We start from the raw sequence: 21,425 nt of genomic DNA, 5'->3' as shown, positions 1-21,425 counted from the left end.
AGGTTTCTGATAAATGGTGGAGAGAAAGCAAAAAGCGACACACATTGTTTAACTTGTTTTTTTTTTTTTTCTTTCCCCCCCCCTCCAGAAACAAAGTAAAGATAGATTTGGGCTTGAAGGTGATGAGGAATCAACCATGTTGGAAGAATCTGTTTCACCTAAGAAGTGAGTGTATACCACAGGAGGAAATGCTCTTTATTTAAGAGTGACACCTTTTAGCTGTGGCAGCTTTTTTCAAATGAAATGGTATATTTGTTACTGTTAAAGAATAATTTTCTACAAGTATTTCAATAGATGTAAGTACTATCCCCAGGCAATTCAGCAGGCTCCTAGCTTCATTCAAGGATTGAAGAGAAAGTATTTGTCTTAAAATTGTTGGTTAAGGCAACGAGCAGTGGTACCAGTTTGTGGTAACTTGACCCTTAAACAAAGGAACTCGGGCTGTAATTCAGTAAAATGCTGGGGGGTGAGTAATGATGCAGAGCTGAAAATGTCATATTAGATTTTTGATCTTCATGCAAACACCTAGGATTTACAAGGTTTTAGTTGCTTGTGTCTGCTAGGTCCATGGTTTCCAGTAAATTTGACTCCTGACAGTTTAATTGTACACTGTGTCATGAACAGAGCTGGCTTATTTCACCAAACCACTTTAGAGAAACCAATCAGATGTGTGGTGTGGGTAAAGGAGTGTGAGTTTTGATATCAGTATGTCAGGCTATGGTTCTGATGGGAGAGTAACTGAATATAGCAAAAAGCAGAACTGTAGAGCTGGCCATACTCTTGAAAAGGAATATTAAATCTTTCCTTGCAGTGAAGGAATAGAAATAGGTTCATGACATTATAAGCTGTAATGAGCCACTCAAGTATCCTCTTGGAACGCTAAGGATGGCAGTGTCAGCAGTGTGTATGTGAAAAGTCTGTCTGATTTATTCTTAAACATACAGTTTATAGGAGATAGACTTGTTAGATATTTAATGTGGCCTTATGTGAAATTTCAACTTCTGATGGATCGCACGTGTTCAGATGTGTTTTCTTTTGACATTGCCCTTTCCAAATCACTTCCAGAATATACTGTTAGCTAAGTGCTATGCAGAGAAGCCCAAAACTTGTAATAGAGGAGTACAAGATTTTTAACAATTGAAATTACTTCTTTCCACAGCAGATTGTTGTTGTTGTTAAAGCCAGAATTCCTGTCAATGCTTCTAGCGGTTAAAGCTTGAACCATATTTAAATATGAGCAGTGTATCTGGCAAAGTGGTTTATGACCATGGATGACAGTAACTACATTATTCTTGAAAGTATCCTGCCTCCCAGCCCATTATCTGATAGGCTGCCAGATTATTAGCAAGTGCTTGTGTGCATGTGTGTATAAGGAGGGAAGAAAGAATGTTAGTTTTTATCCCAAATCTAGGGATTGCTTGCAGAAGGCATCTCCGCAGGGTTCATGCTTCTATTTTCTATTGATCAGCCTATGATACAACTGAAACAAAGCAGTTGTTATGCCATAAACCTTGTTCCGGTTCTGTCTGTCATGCATCTTAGAGGGGTAAAGCCATTGTACCACATATACCAAAACTGCACATTGCCTTCTTTCCTTAGTGCCTGCTTATTAGTGCTATTAATATTTGATCTGCCAAAAGCCCCAGATTATTTTTTTCTAATATGCTAGAAAATGGTTAGAAAAAAGACTGTAAAGTTTTGCAGCTTCTCCAAATGTTGTGAAATGCAATTTAAAATCCTCTTCTTCCTTGAACATCCAGCAGGACTTGATTTGCAGGAGCTAAATAATTCTCTCTGTGTTGGATTTTTCTTTTTTTGTGATTTTGTTTGTTTGGGTTTGGGGTTTTTTTTGTGTGTGTGGTGTGTTTGGTTTTTGTTTTGTTTTGGGGGGGGGTGTGTGGTTTTGGGTTTTTTTGTTGTTGGTTTTTTTTTTTCTTTTTTTAGATCTACCATCTTGCAGCAGCAGTTCAACCGAACAGGGAAGGTGGAGCATGGCTCTGTGGCACTACCAGCTGTTATGCGGTCAGGGTCCAGTGGCCCAGAGACTTTCAACATTGGCATCATGCCTTCTCCCCAGCAACAAGTCACAATTGGTCAGATGCACAGAGGACATATGCCCCCACTTGTGAGGAACCTCCTTGTTTTTTATTTGAAACTTGTATTTGAAACTTTTTTTTTTTTTGCATTTGAAACTTGTCTGTGCTGCAAGTAGTCAGAAATAGCATGTTATACATATTAGTAACAGCAGGAGGAGGGTATTGAGTGTGACTTCCTGGCTATCCTACTGAACATAAGTTTTGAGCATCCCTGAAATATTTAGGGTATCACATTTTGACTTACTTCCCAATTTTCCTTAAAGCCGGCTCTTCCAGCCTTCTCTTTACTTCTAAGTAGTTAAACTAGTATTCAGGGGTCAGAAAAAAAGGTTTAAAGACTGGCAAAAGTAAGCAATTTTAAGAAAAAAGCTTACATTTCGCTTATCACTCGCTCACCAATTTAGATTTTTTTAGCAGGCTTAAAGCTGATGCTGAGTTTTCTCATTTAAATTAAAAGACTATCAAAAGGCCTAAACAGGCTGTAGAGAATATAATCAATGCTTAAGATCATGACATACCACTAGAAGTGTAGTATGTGTAGTGGGTTGATCTTGGCTTGTTACCAAATGCCCACCCAGCTGCTCTTTCACTCCTGCTCCTCAACAAGATGGTGGGGGGAGGAGGGTGTAAGATAAAAAAAGCTTTATCTCGACATAGGTTGAGATAAAGACAGGGAGATCACCAATTACCTTCATGGGCAAAACAGACTCAACTTGGGGAAAATTCATTTGATTTATTGTCAATTAAAATAGAGTTGGATGGTGAGAAACAGACGAAAACTAAAACACCTTCCCACCACCCCCTTTTTTACCCAGACTCAACTTCACTCCTTCATTTCTGACTATTCTACTCTCCGCTCCCAAGTGGTCAGTTTATAACAGCCTTTCTCTGCTTCTTTCTCCTCATGCTTTTCGCCAGCTCCAGCGTGGGCCCTTCCTATGGGCTGCAGTCCTTCAGGATAAACTGGCTCCAGTGAGGGTCCCCTATGAGCTGCAGTTCCTGTCAGGAGAGCCTGCTCCCACATGGGTCCTCCACAGGCTACAGTTTCTGTCAGGACCTTGCTCCAGCATGGGCTCTCCATGGGCTGTAGTATTTTTCAGGGAAATATCCACCTGCTGCAGTGTGGGGTCCTCTGTGGGCTGCAGGGTGGATATCTGCTCCAGCATGGCCCTCTCCGCAGGCTGCAGGAAAATACCTGCTCCACTGTGGTCTCTCACGCAGGCTGCTGGGGAATCTCTGCTCTGCTGCCTGGAGCACCTCCTCTGCAAGCTTCTCGGACATTGGTGTTTGCAGGGCTGTTTCTTGAACTTTTTTTTCCCCTCACTGCCATGTGATATTTTGCCCTTTCTTAATGATGTTTTCCCAGAGGTGCCACCAGCTTGGCTGCTGGGCTCAGCTGTGTCCTGTGGTGGGTCTGCTGGAGCTGTCTAGAACTAGCTGTGCCCGGCATGGGACAGCCCCTGGCTGCCTCTTACAGAGGCCACCCCTGCAGCCAAAACCTTGCCGCAGACACCCAATACAGATAGCCATCCTGCTCTGCCTAAAACCCTTCAGTTTTCTGTTAGCTTATGCATATTGATGGAAATTTAGTTTTAGAATCATCCTTGATTACATTGGTAGGCTGTTCCAGGAAATCAGTAATTATATCCTAGAAGCAAATTCAGTTTTCATGTTCATGTTCCTAGAATGCAAGTCAGTAAGACAGCTTAGTGTTTTTGTGCGTGTCTGTTGGACATTGTTTGATCTGAGAAAGTTCAGCATTTTATAAATGTGTGCAAGTACAGAGGAGTATAAAATGGCATAGGCAGAATCAAGACTGTGTGAGAGGGGTGTTGGAGAGCTTTGCTTTCTCCATTGCACCAGGGAAAAGCTAGCTATCTGTAATGGCCTGGTGTGATTGTTGGATTATTGTCACTCACTGTCTCTTCATGCATATGTAGCATCTGCTTGAAGTGCCTTTTGGAACATAGCACACAGCTATTTCCTTGTTTTGCCTTTCAGACCTCAGCTCAGCAGGCCTTGATGGGGACTATTAATACCAGTATGCATGCTGTTCAGCAGGCACAGGCAGACCTCAGTGAAGTTGATAACCTACCACCTCTAGGGCAGGACATGGTGAGTTTTTCTAATCCCTCATAGAAATGGATCTTAGTGCTTTGGGATGTTTACAGATCAGTTCAATCATTGTCCCTGGATCTAAAGTGGTATCGCTAAAGCTTTTAAAATGAGATTAAAATTGTGTGCTTTCTTTAAGGAATTAATGTACAGTGTTCCACCTCACTCTAATCAGTCTTCTGAGATTAGAAGTAGCAGACTTCCTTGCATAACCATGTCTGGAATCCTGTTTGTTTCACGTGCATATGTACAATTAAACACAAACTATGGGCAGTATTTATGGTGGGAGTGACTGCCTCCTGGACACTTGAAAAATAAGAACAAAATATGATTCTGTTGTTCCTGATCCAGGTTAGGGCAGGAGGACAGATCAAGAGACTATTGCTTATGGGAGATTGTCAGTCAAGACTGGTTCGCCTTTGTGGATGCACTGTTCATGGCATTTACCTTAAAAGGGCAGCTGTTGAAATGTGATAGCAATTCTGTAGTGAATGACTCCGCAAAAGAAAATGCTTGCTTTCATATTTCATTTTAAGGGCTTGGTTGTTGTCCTCTGTTTCACTTTTAAAGGTTCATGAAGGAACGAGAGATTTACATAGTATCTCCTCTTACAGAACTTCACTGCAATCCTTAATTCTTTTTTTTGTTATTGCTCTTCAGGCATCGAGAGTATGGGTTCAGAACAAGGTTGATGAATCAAAACATGAAATACACTCTCAGGTTGATGCTATCACTGCAGGAACTGCATCTGTTGTTAACCTTACAGCAGGTAAATTTCAAAAGGAAGGATTTCCTTGCAGTCTCCTAGTTATTTATCAGTCTAATTCAAGTAACATGGGGACCGAGTATGGGGCAGCTGGAGAAAAATTTTCTTCAAAATAAATAGCTAAGTGCATTGACGTGCAGAACAAGCTTTCTGTCCCTCCAAACACCTTTTGTATCTTCAATTTATCCCTTACATTAAAGGTATGACCATTGATTAAGATAAAATGTAGCTTGCTTATTCAACAAAGTAAAATAGAGAGTGTTTGCAAGGTTACTACAAAAAAGCATTATTGATCTGACAGTTGTTAGAGAGAGATGATGTGTTTATTGACAGGGGTTTTTTTCTTCAGCAAATTACAAGTTTAAGGAGCTGTGAGTGGCTTACAGGGGTCAATACTGTATTACCTTGGGTTCTTTCAGTGTTGAAAGATAGCTGAAACTGTGGACTTCTCGGTAAATTGCATTGAATGAAGAGAAATTCTATTAGAAGATACATTCTTGTAGAAGAAGAAATGTAGACATTGGAAAAATTATAGCAGTCTTTAATTTTTTTAAAGTGACAATGAAATTACTTAGTAGGTATTGCTTGGCTATCTTGAAATGTCTCTTTTGTCTCTCACCAGAATGTGGCTTGTAGTAGTTGCCCTTTTTAACCACTAAAGCATTCTGATTGTGAAAAAATATTTGCTCTACAGGGGACCCAGTTGACACTGATTACACTGCTGTGGGATGTGCAATTACAACCATCTCTTCCAACCTCACTGAGATGTCCAAAGGTGTGAAACTACTTGCTGCTCTCATGGATGATGAAGTTGGAAGTGGAGAAGACCTCCTGAAAGCTGCTCGAACATTGGCCAGTGCTGTCTCAGACTTGCTGAAGGCTGTGCAACCTACTTCAGGAGAGGTGAGTATATGGAAACTTCTTAGGTTCCCTCTTTGAAGTGCATGGCTTTGGCTTTTTTGAGACGTTAGCTTCTAAGCCTCACACGCTCAGTGCCACATAATGTCCCCTGTGCAAGCAGTTCTTTTGACTACTACTTATTCCTTCACCTGTCTCTGTCTTTATGCCTTTAAGTCTTGCACCTTGATATTAGAATGTTCTGTGTTACTTGCAGAGGTTAATTGATTTGTGTAATAAATAGTTAATTTATCTGGGTACTGTATTCTCTTTTAGAAACAAATTTCAAACAGTACTATGACTCAAATTAATAGGAAGTGGAGAGATACTCATTCACGATTTTTTTCTTTACTATCTTTGTCTACTTTTACATATAAAATGAGAGGTTAATCCCTCTGTTGCAGTTTTCCAGAAATGAGTAGTACTGACCAGGATAGACTATCTTGATCAAGTTTGTTATGAGTTGGAGTCTGCAGCCAGTTTGCCTTAGATCTCTTCTCTTCAGGTATTTATATTTTGAAGAACATGAAATCTCCTGATCAGTTGGCATATTGACTGTCCATCCTTAATTATCCTTGGAGTTATTACAACAATGTCTATTCAAGTTCTTCAAAATTCTTTACGCATTCTCTGGGAGCACTTCAGATGAAACCCCTGAAATATGGATGTGCAGTTGTGCATGTGGAAAAGTAAAGATTTTTCCAAAGTATTTTCTGTTATGTCATTTTTTTAATCCATATCGATTGCATGCTAATGCAGAAGTTCCTTGAGGAAATCTAAAATTCAAGTAAAGCTCGTTTTCTTTGAATTCATGTATTTCACCATTATATTTTTCCAGCCTCGACAGACAGTTTTGACTGCAGCTGGAAGCATTGGGCAAGCAAGCGGGGAGCTACTGAGACAAATTGGAGAGAATGAAACAGATGAAAGGTTCCAGGTAATGAGGGGGTTGCTTGTCACTGTCAGAACTGTGCAGCTTTCTAATGAGGAGGCCACTGCATGAAACCAGGCTTCCCAAAGTGCGGTTAGGAAATGCTAGATTTGAAGTTTCTCAATGCTAATTGAGGTTAATCCATTATGAAATTATTTTTAATTATACAATCACAGGGTGCTGATTTCATAGGAACCCCTACTTCATTCTGTGCATCATACAGATCCTTTCTTGCTTCATGGAGAGCTGCTTGCACTGTACTCCCCTCAGTGTTTAAAATGCACGGCTCATGCTATTTGCATACTGGTCAGACTCATGCTTTTCAAATTCTACTCTTCTTTTTACTTTCACCACTATGTTCATCACTGGCTTCTTTTATGGTGACTTTCAGTACCACAGTGTTGCATGGATAGTATCTTTTATAGCTTTCCTGTAGGATGTGGAACTGTCATTCCATTTTACAGGTGGAAAATTTGGCATGGAAGTCCAGAGATCCGCTAACTTGAGATACCCTGTGGCCTGTTGATCTCTCAAATTCTTTACATTGTGTCCCGCTTGATATGTTTGAATCACAGTTCCCACTTGCTTCAGTTGCAGCAGAGTGCAAGTTATACCACAGAATGCTGTCAGGCACAGAAAATAAGGAACTGCAAACAACTTATTTTTTAAAATAACTCTGCCTATCTTCACTAAGAACACTGTGTCAGACGCAAGATTATAATTGAGTTTTCCAGGGGGACGTGTAGTTTTAATCAATTGTTCTGAGTGCTGTAGGGATTTTGTGGGAAGCAGTGTATTAAAACTTGCACATGCACACAGACAACTTCAGTCCTTGCCCTTCCTTGTGTTTCACTGTCTTTGCAAGCTAATGACCTATTATGCCATGTATTTATGAAGAACGAATGAATGTTTATTAATAAATAAAGAGTATTTCTTCTCATTAAATATAGTGGTTGCCACATAAGTGTTTGTCACATAAGTGTTTGCTGTGTCTGTATGTATGCATGTAAACCAAAAGTTTACACAACTTTTTGGTAACCTGGGTAGAAGAAAATTAATTTTCATCTTCAGATGATTAATATTATCAATTATCAAATCATAATGCCCGTATGACTTAATAACAGTGTTAGCTATTAGCAGTTTAAACCCATTGTTTTAAAATGCTCTGTTAAAAACATGTCTGGATTTTTTCACTCAATGCCAAGAACAGGTTTGCACCAGAATCAAGGGGAAGTAATTTACAGCAACGGATAGACCTCAGGAGTACACTGTATGCAAGATGTCTGCTAACATAACTTACAGGCTATTTTAAAACTTGATCCACTAGTAAATCTGTCTGCAAGTTTCATCAGAGTTCTCATTTGTATTCCTAGTTGAGTAGGTATTGCAGCCCTCTCTTTCTTGGGTAAGAGAAAGAACCTAAACATTCTGATAAGTGCTATGGAGTGTTGGAGAAGGTGGGTAAGGAGAGGGACGGTTTATCATGCCTTCATATCCTAAAAATAAAATGAAAACTAGTGTTCTTAATCTTTGAAATCCAAGGTTTTCTTTCTGCTGTGAAGTTAAAATTATGCATAAGTGTATCTGTAGTATCTTTTTACAGGAAAGCCAGGTCATTTTAACAGTACAGGCATTAGGAAGACCCCATCCCACTAAAAAACTGAAGTATACGGAATGTAGCATTTTAAGTGGGGAAATGGGAAGAAATTTTCTGAAATTTTTCATTGCAGGAATTAACACGAGTGTGTTTTAATTTCGCAGTTTCAGAGTTAACTAAATTGTTTTTGTACAAGGGAAAAATGCTCTGGAATTAAGACCTGTTTTGAGTTATATTTTGGAGCAGTAATTTATAGGGCTATATTTACATAATGGACAAGGAAATATTGTGGTTGGAAATGGCATTTTCAAAACCAGAGTGGCAGTTGTCATCACTGTTAAGCACAATTAAGTACTTGAATTTAGTATTAACTCAAGTACTGTCTGTTCTCAGCAGTTTGCTCCTTGAGGTTATCATCCTTATTGCAGATACTTATCACATGTTTAGTGGTGAACTTCAGATGTTTTTGCACTAATAATGTATTCTCGGGAAGTGAAGATAAGCACATTGCAATTTGGGATATAGATTTGTTCTTATGGACTCTGAGCCAATTCCAAATTTGACAGTCCATACTCATTCAGTCCAGTAACTTGATAATGTAAATAGATAAATGGTTGTACTGAGAACAGAAAACCGTTGAGTTTTCTGAGTAATTGCTGCTTTACACGAAACAAAATGTTTTAAGTTTTGATACAGGAGAACTTCTTACCTTCAGGAGACTTGATGTCAATATAAACGAAGTGTATACTTTTTTGTTCATAAGACTGAGTTTTCCCTGTATTTTACCAGGATGTTCTGATGAGTCTGGCCAAGGCTGTTGCAAACGCTGCTGCCATGCTAGTGCTGAAGGCCAAGAATGTAGCACAGGTCGCTGAGGATACAGTCCTGCAGAACAGGGTCATTGCTGCTGCTACACAATGTGCACTCTCTACTTCCCAGCTTGTGGCTTGTGCAAAGGTGAGGCTAGCAGTGTTCTTGAGGTGGCAAGGCATCGTTTCGAGTTTGCACCATCTGTGTATTTCCAACGGTCTCAGGGAATATACCGTGTTAATATCATAGCTCTAGATTTATGCAGTATCAAAGTTGTTGATTAGTAATTGTCACCCATAACAATGCAATCAGGAGCCCAGAGGATGTGAGGTGTTGCTGTAATCTCCAGAGAAGGTTCCACAGATAACAGAACCCATCTGATGAATTACAAATATTGATAAAATAAAAAAGTAAAACGTATTAGTTCAAGAAGCATAGCTTGCCTGGGGGACTATGTAAGTTTTCTAATAAAGCCTAGAATTAGGATGGGTTCACCTCCTCTAAAGCTAAATAACTAAAGTTGGTATTCTTGCTGAAAAGAAAATCAAGTTGGTGATCATTGATTTTTAAATATGTTTGCACTAATTTATAGTAGCCCAGTCATTTTAACAGATCCATTGCTTTTGGCCAAGTACTGATTTTCAGTCTAAGCAAATTAAAGGAGTTGAGATCAGACCTCAAATTCTGAAGTCTGCAGTTGGAGCATTACATCTTCTGCAGCCTTTTTTGTCTTATAAATAAATAAAATACTCATTTAATTTTAAAAATTAAACAGTTCGCATTTCCTACTTGGATGCTGCTTTTGAAGTCTGCAGTGTCACCTTTTGAGGGAAATGGGTATTCAGCTGGTGTGAAACCTCCGGAAGGTTTATATTAAAATTAATAGCCAATACTAGGTATTACATTTTCAATATTTTCTACTTTATTTCTCTGACTGCAAGGGCTTTTTGTAATGCATATATATGAATTTTCATTATTTGGACTTGATGTTCTTACTGCCTGTGAATTTCTTCAATATGGCATAAGACACCCATTGGCATCCTGTTTTCGTCATAAGATATGCACAGTTTTCCCTCTCCTAAAAGCTGTGCAGATATGCGTGAACAAAATGGGGGAGGGTTGTTTCTAATCTGTAGATTACAGGGTTTATTACTTGTCTTGTGGCTTCAGAAGTAGAACATTGTTTGACTTGTGCCAAGCACTACTTTTATTTAAACAAACAAACAAAAGGCTGATATAAGAAGGATTTATAAGACCAATTCCAATTAAGATTTCATTTTATTTGGAATTCCAGGGTACAGAAGTCTGCCAGTGGACGTAGTTAGTCTGGAGGAGTTTGGCTCATGCCTGCCCTCCAGAACCACTGTCTAGTGTTTTCTCAGTTCAGTAGCTGCTGAAGAAGCATGAAACAAGGTGGGGACCTCCATTCTCAGAATCTAAGTTGAGATTAAATTAACGATATCAGAGCCCAGATTCCTAATCTAGATGTCTGAAGCTACCTATTTAAATACTCACTTTCAGGGTTTTCTGTCTAGGGAAAACAGATAAGTTAAAGAATAAAAACTAATGTAGTAGATTTTTCACTTGTTAGTAGTTAGGAAATTTGCAAATAAGCCTTTTCTGAATGCTTTGTGTCCTTTCCCCATGCAGGTTGTGAGTCCCACCATCAGCTCTCCAGTGTGTCAGGAGCAGCTGATTGAGGCAGGGAAACTGGTAGATCGTTCAGTGGAGAACTGTGTGAGGGCCTGCCAGGCTGCCACAGATGACACCGAGTTGCTGAAGCAGGTCAGTGCAGCTGCCAGCATTGTCAGCCAATCCCTGAATGACCTCTTGCAGCATGTCCGCCAGTTTGCGAGCAGGGGGGAGCCTATCGGACGCTATGACCAGGCTACGGATACCATCATGTGTGTCACAGAGAGTATTTTCAGTTCGATGGGAGATGCTGGTAAGTTTCTCTAAAGGACAGTAGCTTTCCATGATTCAGAGGTGTGCACGTTTCAGATAATGCAAGTGGAAAACCTTCTCTGAAATGTACTGTGCTTCTAGGCTAGTGCTGTCATGATGGGTAGTCTTTCAACCCATAATATTAAATCAGCAAAATACACATAGCTTTGTGCTAGATAGTATGAATATTCTGTGAAAACAATCAATATTGTGCTAAAGGATCACTGTGGTATTTTTTAAAGATCACTATAGTATTTTGTCTGTTTCCTACCACTGCTTCACTTCACAGGATTGTGTAGCAATTTCTCATCTCCAAATATGAAGACAGGTACCTGAGCGAATAATTCCCAGTGATTGATTTTTATTATGCTTAGATTTTGTTGTAGGTTTTGAAACTTACTTCTGTTTTTTTTCTATGACGTTTCTATGTCACAAGTGGTGTTCCCCACGGCTCTGTGTAGGGGCCAGTTCTGTTTAATGTCTTTATCAATCATCTGGACGAAGGGATCGAGTACACCCTCAGTAAGTTTGCAGATGACACCAAGTTGTGTGGGAGTGTTGATCTGCTTGAGGGTAGGAAGGCTCTGCAGAGGGACCTGGACAGGCTGGATTGATGGGCCGAGGTCAATTGTATGGGGTTCAACAAGGCTAAGTGCAAGGTCCTGCCCTTGGGCCACGACAACCCCATGCAACACTACAGGCTTGGGGAAGAGTGGCTGGAAAGCTGCCCAGCAGAGAAGGACCTGGGGGTGCTGGTTGACAGCTGCCTGAATATGAGCCAGCAGTGTGCCCAGGTGGCCAAGAAAGCCAATGGCATCCTGACTTGTATCAGGAATAGCGGGGCCAGCAGGACTAGGGAAGTGATCATGCCCCTGTACTCGGCACTGGTGAGGCCGCACCTCAAATACTGTGTTCAGTTTTGGGCCCCCCACTACAAGAGGGATATTGAGGTGCTGGAGCGTGTCCAGAGAAGGGCAACGAAGCTGGTGAAGGGTCTGGAGCACAAGTCTTATGAGGAGCAGCTGAGGGAACTGGGGTTGTTTAGCCTGGAGAAAAGGAGGCTGAGGGGAGACCTTCTTGCTCTCTACAACTACCTGAAAGGAGGTTGTAGAGAGGTGGGGGTCAGTCTCTTCTCCCAGGTAACAAGTGATAGGATGAGAGGAAATGGCCTCAAGTTCTGCCAGGGAGGTTTAGACTGGATATTAGGAAATTTTACTTCCCTGAAAGGGTTATCAAGCATTGGAACAGGCTGCCCAGGGAAGTGGTTGAGTCGCCATCCCTGGAAGTATTTGAAAGACGCTTGGATGAGGTGCTTAGGGACATGGTATAGTGGTGGTCTTGGTAGTGTTAGGTTTACGGTTGGACTTGATGATCTTAAAGGTCTTTTCCAACCTATACGATTCTGTGATTCTGTTTCTAAAATGTGCAGCTTCTAGAACCAACCAAAACTTGAGATGCCTAACTGATCCAATATTAATTTTTAGTAAAGAACCAGAAAATTACTTAGAATGGTGAAATTTCAATAGTTATAAATGTTATGAAGTAGAACACCATGAAGGGGCAGTATCAACTTGAAATCAAGACAATTCATAGAAAGTTTAAAATGGGATCAGTTTTTAAAAGCAGTTACAGCGAATAGTACTGTTTTGGTCTTTTCACAGAATCACAGAATCGTATAGGTTGGAGTTTTTCTTTCATGTTATATAAATACAAGGCCAGGAAAGTAAATATTTCAGTCACAGTTGTATTCATGTTATAGTTGATATGAACAAACTAATCTTTTCTTGTAGAGTCATCTTAGTTGTTGCGTTTAAGAGGTAAAACTTTCAGATGTTTCTCTTTTTAAGGAATTGTAGTTTCAGCTGTGCAGCACTCTTGTAGAGGAGCATGTGTAGGGAAGTAATTAGTGAAATTCTCAGTGTATTTTGACACTAGAATCTTCTTTATGAGAAATCTGAGCAATTAAATTTCTTAAAAGATGCACAGGAATGTTTGCTAAACCACTCTTAATCTTCAGTTGAAAGCTGTGGAAAAAGTTTTCTAATGCTCTGTAGCTATCCTCAGGAATTTAATTACTGTAGATGTACACAAGAAAGCATGTCAAGTTTTATGTTTAGCTGTCACTTATCATTCAGCTTCTGTACAGAAGGATGTAGTAAAACAGATGATCTTGGGTAGTATTTATTTTCTGTTCACAGTCTACTATCTTGTTGTGCAATACTTAGTTTTTAGTAGAAGGCATTCAGATTCCATTCGGTGTTTCCAACTTATCATTGCACTCCTGCGGTTGCAATTTTAACAGGAAAGAGACTCTGGCTTGTGACTGCTGTATTATTGCCCAAGCAGGTTATTCTTTCTGTTTGATTTATTGGCTTAATACTGTAAGAAAGGGCATTTAAACAGATTTTTTCCAGTGGAATATTTGGACTGGGAGCTGAGTTAACCATTATTGGTAAAAATTTTAATTGCAAAATTGCATATTGGGAAATAGTTGATAACAGCTAGAAAACTAAATTTTTTGCTTATGCCTGACCAAAGGAGCCTGGTAAGAAGGCATTTCATTCTGAAGCCACAAGTCACCTTTGCACATGAGAAAAATGCTACTTGGGTTTTCTTTCCTGTGACTTATTAAGAGCATTTGAAAAGAATGAGGCCTTAGACCCAAACACATCTTATTTGGTTTGATAACCTAAAAAAAGCCAAAGGCTTTATGGGTTCAAGTCCATTATGAAAGAGTTCAAGTGTATGTTTTAGTGACCAAATGAATTTGCTCTAGAAACAGTATGTATCCACTTCAGAAGCATTGCTGTTTCATCGCTGTGCTTCACCATGACCAGAACATGACTCCGATATCTTAAATACACATCTTATTTTTTTGCCAAAACCACCTAATTGGTGCTGAGTCTCTTCTGACAGAGTTCTTAATTTAGTTTATATTAGACAGAAGATAATTTCCCAAAAGAACTTTCCTAAAAGAAGAATAGGTGACAGATGGGTAATTTTTATTAAAGGAGTGAAATCTTGACTTCTTGACTGTAATTTGAAAGCAAAATTATTAGTCTTCACTGGACAGCTTTTTCCCTGAACTGTATATTCAAAATTACCTTAAAATACTGATTTTTTTGTTTTTGTCTTGCTATCTAGAATGCAAATACTATGTTTTTTCATAATCTCTGCTGTATCAGTTTCCTTCATTTATGTTGTGATCCAAGATTTTGTTTATGAAGCTTCTAAGTTATGAACTATTTGTGTATCATTTTCAAGTCAAAAGAATACTTCAGCAAATGTAACTTCATTTTCATCTTGTTGAGATGACTTTTGGAACCAAAATTGAAATGCACAGAGAAGGAAAGTAAAAATATAATTGTATACCACAGGTGAAATGGTACGGCAGGCTAGGGTACTGGCTCAAGCCACTTCTGATCTCGTCAATGCCATGAGGTCAGATGCCGAAGCAGAAATCGACATGGAAAACTCTAAGAAGCTTCTGGCTGCCGCAAAGCTCCTGGCAGATTCTACAGCCCGCATGGTTGAAGCTGCAAAGGTACCAGGAAAATGAACTAAGTATCAGCTTAAAATTGTATGGTTATACACAAAGAAGAGATGGTATGGGCTATTATAGATAGGATTTGGCTGATAGTAGAGACGTTTTTTCTTATCCTGTAAATGTCTGCGTTTAATGACTTATCCTAGGTATGTTCAGAAAAAAAAATGTATTATTACCTGGTTGGTTGGTTGGTTTGTTTGTTTTAAAAACCCTTCTTACACTGCTTTGCTCACCTGTGTGCAGGGTGGTCATGACTCAAGCCATCTAGAGGAGCTACCACCAGCCATAACCACTGTGATGCAAAGTCTTGTACCAGTCTACCAATACAAATGGAACAACAAATCCATAGCAATCTCTTACAAATATATCTTACAAAAGCCATTAACAAAGCAACTCTGCCTCTTGTTTGTCTTAGGAACAGTTTCCTCCACCTGGGGAATCTCGCCTGTGTTGTTCCCCCCCACCTCCCCATTCTCAGAAGAGAGGCAAATATCTAACCTTTTCTTTCCTTTCTGTGCTAGGAACCTATTTAAATCCACTAGGGAGGAATATGTTCTTTGAATTGTTTCCCATATCCTGCACTTAAATGATTTTTACAGATCAGGTACAGCCATTCTGCTAGGGCTCTAGAAGTCCCATATGCCTGGCCACAGAGCATATCCTTGACTTTCCAGTACTTTCTCAGACTTCAAATGGAGAAAACCTACTATGTTAAATCTCAAGGTTTGGACTGCAGTTACTGAAAGGCATATTGAATTGGGAATTTTAAAAACTGGGGTTTTTTTTCAAAACCTACATTCATATAATCAAAGTACGTTATTACAGATCATAGTGGAAGCAGTTTACAAAGGCTTTTTTCCCAAGCACCTAAAGTAGTATAAGAAGCAAATGTCCAACTTCCTTCCTCAAAGTACCTAACATATACAGTAACAACCTTCCACTAGCAATAAATTTTCTGCTTCAAAGTCTTGTAACATTTTAATGTTCTTCTAACTTTGGTTAAGATAATATAAGGAAAATAAAGGCTGATGTAGCAGACACTGTCTGGAACTAAAGCCTTGATATTAATCTACATTTTCTCCAGGAACTTTTACTGAGGCTCATGTTTTTTGCTCTGAAATTTGGTGCAGGGAGCTGCAGCCAATCCTGAAAATGAGGATCAACAGCAGCGTCTGAGAGAAGCAGCAGAAGGACTGCGGGTTGCTACAAATGCTGCTGCACAGAATGCCATCAAGAAGAAAATTGTCAACAGATTAGAGGTTGGAAACTAGATATTGTTGAATTTTCAGTTTACTCTGTTTTGATAATTAGTATCTATAGATAATTTCAAGCAAGTAGAAATGCATATTTCAGGAAAAGTGCTAAGCATAAAATGGTAGCACTGTAAGCTCAATTCCAGAGTACCAGGTTTGGAATTGGAGATGCCGGCATATGATACCATAATCCTCAAAACTGAGCAACTTGTATCACTGATGTAGTAAGCTGGTGTAAGAATTTGACTCAGAAAGCATTTGATGGTGGCTTAGTCATAAAATTAAAACAGCTGAGGTTTCAAACAGCTGAGCTGAAACTACTTCATTACTGTTTTAATTTATCTGTATGATCTGTCACTTACACACAATCTTTTGGTGGTTTTACTAGTATATCTGCCAGTTTCATGTAAATTTCCATACAAAGATATGTTGAATTGCACCATATCCAATTAAACTGGTAAGTTACTCAGAGAATCAAAGAAGCAGAAACGAATGTGAAAAGATACATCATAGCAGGTAGCACAGCCAAAGGGGAGAAAGGCAATATACTGTGCACTAAGGATAAAATATCTCTGAAGTTTGTCTTGTAGGCAAGGTTTGATCTTCCCATTCTCAGCTAAAATGTAGAAAAGACAGATTAAAAAAAGAAGCCTTCCGTAATTCCTAGTTTCCAACTGTGGTTTTACAGTAGTCTGATTCAAGTGCAATGAGATTAGACAAACAAGGAGATCTAAGTAGGTAACCGTGTTCTAGAAGTGCATTTAAATTACTCTATCTGGCTAGAACCAAAAATCAGGAGTATTTCAGGAAATAAAGGCTGATGTCTCAATTTTCTAACTGCATGCAAGCTTTATAGAAAGGACTTTTTTTGTTTTGCTTTTATAACATATACTGCCTTACAAAGGAGTGAAATGTGTAATGATTAGAATGAACTTCGTGGAATGATGAGAATGAACTTCATGCTTGGTTGTATTTAGTGGGCCAATTAAAGGAAAGTATTGTACAACATGTTGGAATACCTTGGATAAACTGTTGAATTTTTAATTTTGTAATAGGGAGAGGTTGATAATAAGACTCCTAGATATTTTATGAAGGTCTTCTCAGTGCTTTTAGACTCAGTAATACCAGTATTTTGTACCTCTGCATCATTTCAGTATCTTTGCTTGTGCCATAGAGCAATCTCAGTAGAAGTTGGCTCCCTTGAGTCTTTGGTCAGAGGTCTTAATGTAGCAGTGTGAAGCACTATATGTACTTTGCCTGTTTTCTCTGGCCTTCTTTGAAAGGAGCTAATTGATTAGACCATTTCTGCTGTCTGTAATTGACTGCTTTGGGTCATATTGCAACCTAAGCTATGAAGGAGCAAGAGCTTAGAATCCTTCTAGTTCCACTTTTTTCTTTATTGGCGAGTTAGAGATGGATAACTGCGTTCAGCTCATTTTCATCTGGAGAGAAGAGCACTCCTGAACTTCCTGAAGGCAAATCAAATTAATCAAGGGATATAATGTATTAATCTGTCAAAGTCGTTACTGTCAAAGTTACCGATAATATGTATTTCATCCTCTGAATTACTCAGACTTTTACCACTGATTTAACTCTGTTTCATTTTCTCCAAAGATTGCAGCTAAACAAGCTGCAGCTGCTGCTACTCAGACTATTGCAGCTTCTCAGAATGCAGCTGTTTCAAATAAGAACACAGCAGCCCACCAGCAACTTGTGCAGAGCTGTAAGGTAAATATATCACAACCCTCTGACAAATAACTCTTGAACTCTGCTTTATGGGGAACTGAAGATCACCTTCTATAATAATACTGTTGCAACCTCAAAAGAAGATTTAAAAGAAAAAAAAAAAAGAAAACACAACCAAAACCAATGCCACACACATTCATCTGTATGGTTTCTGGAGAACCCTCATTTATTGTATTATCCATAGTTTCCATGTGTTACTGTATGGAGAGCTTTTGCCTGTTACAAATAGCCCTGCAGACACCTTACTAGAAAGGATGGACAGGCTTACATACCTCAGCATGTATCTGTTGAGTAACAACCAATTCACCTGAAGCAAGTGCTTTAAGTAAAAGTTTTGCTGCAAATCAGTCAGCACTACTGTATATGCAGAGCTATGCTAGAAGCACTGTGCGGAAGGGTCCAGTTGCTCAGAAATTTGTACATTGGCAAGAAGTCTTGGCCATGCATTCAGCGCATGAGTGTGCTCTTCAGCAGGTGAGTAGCTCTATGATCATCAAAACAGGCTGTTGAATGATACATGCAGTGAAATGGGACTGAGGTCTGCTGTGGAATAAGGGTAAGTTTTGAGTTTTCCACAATGAAGGATGGAGTAGCAACAGTGATTTATATTATAGTGGAGTGAAATCCTTATTTAATGTATGGGTTATATAATTGGTTCTGAAACGAACAACACTGATCCTGCTATTCTGATGTTCAGGCTACAAGCAACTGGGGCCTTAAACGTCACTGTAAAAAAATAAGTTATAGACCTTACTGTGGGGTTAACGTGATTCCTAGCTTGAAGTTAAAGCTGCCAAAACCACAGATTTCAAGGTATGCCTGAAGTCAAGCACATTTTTATAGTTCCAAGCTAGAATTCAGAGTCTGGTGACAAGCTGTTCTCTTTTGTGTTTAAGCTAAGTGTGGCAGCTTAATTTCTAGCTCTGACTAATGTTACTTCAGGGTTTTTAAAGAAATTGCATTTAAACAAAAAATTGAAAAAGGCAATAGAACGCAAAAGGGTTTTCTTCTGTATGGAAGACCAGTTATGTGGGAAACAAGAACAAAACCATTAAAGAAGGCCTCATTAAAAGCCACATTAACATTCAGCAATTATTTCTTGTCATGGTGGTATTCCTAAGAAATGTTGGAATTAAATAAGGTAGCTCAAGTACATCTCAAGGTTGTGTTGTAGGCAGCAGCTATTTCAGTATGAATTAATAAAAAAAAGTTGAATCACTGTTTTACTGAATTACACTGAATTATAGTTCATTCTAATTTGATCTTGATGATGATTTATTAGATAGCAGAGATCTGATACCTACTTTTTTGCCTTTTTTGGTAAAAAAAAAAAAAAATAGTATTGCACTGCTGAAGCAAGTGTTATTGTGAAAGGGATGGACAAGGAGCATGAATCTGGGCAGTCCAGGAATAAAGTTTTAGCAATACACACTTCAGAATGCTCCAGCCATACTATAAAGTTTCTGTTGTTAGAAGTCAAGGAAAACTAGGCTGAGGTGCTTGTGTGTAAAAGACAATGTTATTCTGAAAGCAAGATATTCACTTGAAAAATCTGTCACCTCCACTGCTGGCATTTGATCATGCAAAGGCAGTAATTCAAAATACTTTGTGTACATAATTTTGCAGAAAAATCTTAGATTGTCTTGTAGGATCTTTAAACTAATGAGTAGTTTGAATAAAGATTTCTTAAGTAAAACTAGAATGTCTCTGAAAAATCCTGTCGTGCATTAATTCAGGTCCATGTAATCCTAAACAAATTCTGTGAAGGCACAAGAGTATTGTATCTGTGAATACTACAGGTTGCCTTTAAGGCGGGTGGGGAGAGGGCTTGCTTTAGTGTCTGAGGGTTTGGAGTTTTTATTTGTCTACTAAAACCTTCTCCCTTTGTTTATTATAGAATGTTGCAGACCACATTCCTCAGTTGGTGCAGGGTGTAAGAGGAAGTCAAGCTCAGGCAGAAGACCTCAGTGCCCAGCTTGCTCTAATAAATTCCAGCCAGAACTTCCTTCAGGTGAAGTCAATCAATCACTGTAGTAGATTCCATCAGAGCAAAAAGCATTTTTTAGTGCTGTATGTTTTTATTTATGATAAATAAGCAGTAAACTGTTAAGAGCCATGTAAAGAAGTTCATCACTGACTGTGAGCCATAGCTAGGGAGAATTTAGTTCCTCAGGTCAGATGGCTGAAGTATGTTGAATCTGTGGAGAGTGAAAACTGCCAAAATTGAGGATAAAAGTAACAAGAAAACTAAAGTGTATGGAGAAGACATTCATTGCTGTGGCACTTGTCTTCTGGGAAAGAGTTTAAAGACCAAGATGGAGAGAATTCAGCATCTTTCTAAGCAGAGGTCTGAGTATGTGAGATGCTGTTGTCACCTTTCTTAGTGAAAGTAATGTTAGTGTTGCAGCAACAAGCTCCAGCATTCTTCACAAATAGAAAGGAATATTACCATGGTTTTTTAGATACTAGCCTGCATACGTAACGGATCTTGATTGAAGTTTTGAACAAAACACAAAATTTGACTCTGTGCTTCTTCAAAAACATCTTAAAAAAATGTATTGAGCATTGATAACAAAACTATTGGGTTTTTTGTTGACATTACAAGAAACAAACAGAAGAAACCAATTCTCTGTGTAAGGACATGATCATTACTTGGCACCCGTTAGTCCTGCCTTAAATGTGGAATGGAAATGAACCCTTTCATTGGTTGCTGTTTGCAAGTTCTTTATGGTCCCATGTAGGCAGAGGTATCACAAACAATGCTCTCACTCTGTTTGAGTATTTTGCTATATGATTCCCTGTGGCATCATTAAAATGATCCGTCTCCCCTCTGGCTGTATGTGTGTACCATGATGATGGTGAGAATAACAAAGTATTTTAATTGTATTAGCAGCAAACCCTGTGAAGAGTCATTGCTTGAATTACAGTCTTCAATTTATAGAATTTTGTCAGAGTTCAATATTTAGAAACGTTGAGACAAATTTGCCATCTGTGCCACCTGGACTTGCTCATACCACATGGATGCTGAATAGCAAAACTGCACATTTAAATATTTTTAAGTAGTCTACATAAGTACTCAAAGGCCTCAGGGAGACATTGGTACTAATGAAGTAGTCATTGTACTAGTAAAGCACAAATGAGTCCTGCTGCAGAGGACACTGCAATGTGGAATTATGACAGGGTGCAGCATTTAAAAAAAAGACTGGGATCTAAAAGGTGCATGGTTAAGGAACAGGGAAGTGGATGAAATGGTTGTTACAGAAGATCTAGAAACCTCATGAGGGTGTGAATGGAGGAAACAGTTTGTTTATTGAACCCTAAGCTTTCTTTAAAGAAAATGAGCTAGTAAAACCAATTGTGTTCATTGCTCTTCTTTGAACAGCCTGGAAGTAAAATGGTGGCATCTGCTAAAGCTGCAGTCCCCACTGTGACTGATCAAGCAGCAGCAATGCAGCTAAGTCAGTGTGCAAAGAATCTTGCTACCAGCTTAGCTGAGCTACGAACCGCCTCCCAGAAGGTAGGTAAATACTGGTTTTAATCAGGTAAAGCAAGATGGCTTGGACGGTGGTCACAGGCTCATTCCTGCTTGGCCCACTGTGTCTCCCCCAAGGGAATGGCTCATGCTCAGGCAGTGTTCGCTTCTAATTGTTGCTTTTTGTGCAGTTTACTCAGACTCCCAGGTGGCTTCCGTGTCATAACAGAAAGGGGAGGGAGAAGTGGCAA

General features: G+C 39.1%; 1 protein-coding gene across 9 annotated transcripts in view; it reads left to right on the top strand.

Moving 5' to 3' along the window:
- Positions 1-21,425, top strand: part of TLN2 (talin 2) — a 221,293-nt gene that overhangs the window by 122,510 nt on the left and 77,358 nt on the right. For all 9 annotated transcript variants that reach the window (XM_075505789.1, XM_075505793.1, XM_075505792.1 and 6 more), the window contains 13 exons: positions 89-165; positions 1,945-2,125; positions 4,098-4,211; positions 4,872-4,980; positions 5,672-5,880; positions 6,713-6,811; positions 9,192-9,359; positions 10,863-11,157; positions 14,534-14,700; positions 15,834-15,962; positions 17,571-17,684; positions 19,600-19,713; positions 21,085-21,219. In XM_075505789.1, coding sequence (XP_075361904.1) covers positions 89-165; positions 1,945-2,125; positions 4,098-4,211; positions 4,872-4,980; positions 5,672-5,880; positions 6,713-6,811; positions 9,192-9,359; positions 10,863-11,157; positions 14,534-14,700; positions 15,834-15,962; positions 17,571-17,684; positions 19,600-19,713; positions 21,085-21,219 — 1,911 coding nt within the window. The remainder of the gene's footprint in view (positions 1-88; positions 166-1,944; positions 2,126-4,097; positions 4,212-4,871; positions 4,981-5,671; positions 5,881-6,712; positions 6,812-9,191; positions 9,360-10,862; positions 11,158-14,533; positions 14,701-15,833; positions 15,963-17,570; positions 17,685-19,599; positions 19,714-21,084; positions 21,220-21,425) is intronic.

This window comes from Mycteria americana, chromosome 6 (genome assembly GCF_035582795.1).
Source record: "Mycteria americana isolate JAX WOST 10 ecotype Jacksonville Zoo and Gardens chromosome 6, USCA_MyAme_1.0, whole genome shotgun sequence".
Classification (NCBI taxonomy): Eukaryota; Metazoa; Chordata; class Aves; order Ciconiiformes; family Ciconiidae; genus Mycteria; species Mycteria americana.
Note: the sequence above shows the minus strand (reverse complement) of the source record. Positions and strands in the feature narration are given on the sequence as shown.